Genomic DNA, 3,275 nt, shown 5'->3' with positions numbered 1-3,275 from the left:
ACGACGCTCGCTCCTCCTTCCGATGCAGACTCGAGAATCCACAACACTCTGCGTCACCGTTTCCCCAACAAGGCACAAAGGGTGGGTGCTTCCAAAGGACCCTTGTTCGGAGCAGCGGCTTTCAGTGCTGGGCGCTGTGCCAGTGTGCTGGGAGCAGGGCTGTGGGCTCAGACACTGGGGTCTTCCTGTTCAACCAAGAGCACAGTGGTTACTGCTCAGAGCCCGCCCCGGGGACAGCTGCAGAAACCCCGAGGAGCAGGCCCGGGAGCAGGGGGCCACCTGGTGCACCCTGTCCTGGTCCAGGTGTGCACACGGCTCCTGGCCCAGGGCATGCTGCGGTGACTGGGCTCAGTGGCCGAGGCGGGGGAGTTACAGGCTGTTCTGGCGTGGCCCCGTTCCAACAAGGGACGTGGTCAGGACCCCCTGAAGGTGGTCTGGCTCGTCTCCCGACTGTGTGGGAACCGAGGTGCACCGAGAGCAAGAGCGGGGACGCTGCCAGCCAGCAGGGAACAGCGGCCGCTTCAAAGACGGCCTCACCCACACCGTGCAAATCCGGCACCTGTTCTAGCCCAGCCAGTCCAGCCCCCAGGAAGTTAGCTATTAACCTTCCTGGCAAGGTTATGATTATTTTGCAGAAAGCCACCCATGCAGAAGGCCTAACATCAAAGACAATAATTGTCAGTGTCCTCTGGTGGGTTCGTTTATTTTTAAATTACTTCTGATCTCTCAATTTGTTCTTCAAGCTTGAGGGACTCTACCTGCCTCCCAGCTCGAGTGCCGCTGCCTTCGCAAGTCCCGGCCTGGGGACACCAGAGCCCCTCTGTGGGCGTGACGGGGACTTTCTCCTGAGCTCGGACACCCCTCTAGTGTCACCACAGCTAGACGAGAGGACAGAAGGAAGAGAAGAGGAGGAGGGAAGGGGAAGGAGCGGGTAGGGGCGAGGCAGGAGGGAGGACAGATGAGGAAGGGGAGAGAAAAGGAAAAGCTCAGCTCTGCTGCTGACAGTGGATTCCCTCTGGGCTCCCCTCTGGGCTGTCCTGAGAAGCCCTGTGAGCGAGAAGGCACAGGCGCCTGGCTGGCAGGGCAAATGGCAGCACCCTGTGACACCACTGCTGGTCCCCGAGATAATCCTAGATGACAGTCCTGTGGCTTCCTGGGAGCAGGTGTTTCAGCAACAGGAGGGGAATGGCATGTCCCATTGTCCTGTGCTGACAAGATGACCACCTGGAACTGAGGCCCACCCAGAGGACTGACCTCTGAACCAGTGAGGCCCTCGAGGGGAGGAGGGTTCCTACGAGCAGTTGGGATAGAGACTGAGTCGGCTGGGGCTGCGCTGCAGTTATGGGGACGCTGACCACGGTGGGAGGAAGTCTGTCCGGGAGGGCGGGAGCCCGTCCACTCACACCGGGTCTCCACAGCACCACCTGCGACAGACTCCTCTCAGACACGCCCCTCCTCGATCCCTGGTGTTGAGGCTGAGGGGCTGGGCTCGGAAGGACACCCCACTCCTGCACAGGCCTACCCCCTCCCCAACACAGGACTGACAAGGCCGGGCCTCGGTCTCCAAAAAGGCGGCACCTCCTACCTTGCTCCTGAAGAGGGGCTTGGCTCCGGGCCCGCAGTACTCGTTGTAGATGAGCTTGAAGAGGAAGAGGTGGAAGAGGGTGATGAGGGAGGCCACGCTGAACCAGAAGAGGAAGGGCAGCCCGGGGTCCTGCTGGGCCATGTGCTCGTCGTGGGCCAGGATGGCCTTGAGGTGCAGCGTGTGCCGCAGGTCCTGCAGGTGCGTGAGGTCGGTGGAGATGTACAGCAGCGGTGTGATGGGCTGCGTCACCATGACCGAGAAGGTGTGGCCCCCAGGCGCCGAGGTCAGCTCCACGGGGTCGTCCAGGCAGCCCGCCTCGCAGGCATAGACCTTGACGGGCTGGCCGCGGGGCTCCACGGACACGTGCAGGTAGGGCTTGCCCTCGGCGTCCGCGAGCACGGCCAGGTCGAGGTGGTCGTTCTTGTAGCGGATGCCGTGCAGCGCGTAGCTGTTGTGCAGCACGTCGGGGTCGGCCTGGAACTGGAGGTGGTTCTCTGTGAACTGCAGCCCCCCGAAGCTGAGCACCATGCCCTGCAGGATGCCCGGGGCACCCACTTTCACCAGCCCCTTGCAGCCACGTTTCTGCAGGGTTAGCTTCCACAGGTCGGACAGCTGCAGGATCTGCTGGACAGAGGTCAGCCGCCCCGGCCAGAGGTTCTCGGCGTGCATGGTGGCGTGGCCGCTGAAGCAGTGATCTTCGTAGTTGAGCGTCGACTCCATCTGCTCTCTCTCCCGGCGGCTGAGGGAGGGGCTGAGCAGCGGGGCTGGTGAGCAGGAGAGCATGTAGTACAGCGTCAGGTTCACGGTCAGGCCGGACGGCGTGTGGGCGTCTGTGATCTTCTTCATCTCCACTCCTGCAATACACACAGGCTGTCCATTAACGGGGACAGGCACGGCTGGGAAGCAGAAGTCAGGAGACAAACACCAGGGCAACAGAGAAGGGAGGTTTTAGTCCCCAGTGATGGAGATAGCAGCTTGCCTCCCATCCTGCCTGTCTTTGTCTCTTTTGAGTTTTTTTTGCTATAGGGAACATGCACTCGCCAGAAAGACAGAGGGAGACAGAGAGACAGAAAGCGAGAAATCACTCCTCAGAGGGGATGGCCACGCTGCAATCTCTTCTCCTCTCTTCTCCTCTCGGGATCTTGGGCACGCACGCACACGCACCCAGTGTTGAGTTTAAGCCACAGGGTCCATGATTCAAACTGCGGTTGACTACGTGGGAGTCCAGCGACATAGCCTTTATGCTAATTGCTGGTCCCTCATATAACAATCTCAATTAAACATTAAAATGTCCAGAGAATTCAGTTTTATATTGAGACTAGAATTTGGTTGCCATATTTTCAGGGAGACATTGGCAGATCAGGGACCGATTTGGGAGATGCAGTGACTCTTTCATAAGAAAAGCAGTTGAGGATCCAGAGATGTGAGCTTGATGAAAGGCAAATAAGAAAGCTGTTCTTTTTTATTTTTCAAGGATTTTGCCATAGAGTGCATGTGCTCACCAGAGAGACAGACCAAGATAGAAGGAAAGTAAGAAATCACGCCGCAAAGAGGAGGATCAGGCTATAATCCCTTCTCCAATCTCTCCTGAGATTTTAGGCACACACACACATACACACACACACACACACACTCTTCCAAAATGAGTTTCAAGCCTCTGGGTCTAGGATGTGAACTGTGGCTGGCCACG

General features: G+C 58.4%; 1 protein-coding gene across 1 annotated transcript in view; it reads right to left on the bottom strand.

Annotated features, from left to right (window-relative positions):
- Positions 1-6: 6 nt before the first annotated feature.
- Positions 7-3,275, bottom strand: part of KIAA2013 (KIAA2013 ortholog) — an 18,808-nt gene continuing 15,539 nt past the window's right edge. The window contains exons 3-4 of the mRNA XM_006145442.1: positions 1,586-2,439; positions 7-185 (exon numbers count right to left, since the gene is read on the bottom strand). Coding sequence (XP_006145504.1) covers positions 168-185; positions 1,586-2,439 — 872 coding nt within the window. The 3' untranslated portion in view covers positions 7-167. The remainder of the gene's footprint in view (positions 186-1,585; positions 2,440-3,275) is intronic.

The sequence above is a fragment of the Tupaia chinensis genome, unplaced genomic scaffold (genome assembly GCF_000334495.1).
Source record: "Tupaia chinensis unplaced genomic scaffold, TupChi_1.0 Scaffold000146_1, whole genome shotgun sequence".
Classification (NCBI taxonomy): Eukaryota; Metazoa; Chordata; class Mammalia; order Scandentia; family Tupaiidae; genus Tupaia; species Tupaia belangeri.
Note: the sequence above shows the minus strand (reverse complement) of the source record. Positions and strands in the feature narration are given on the sequence as shown.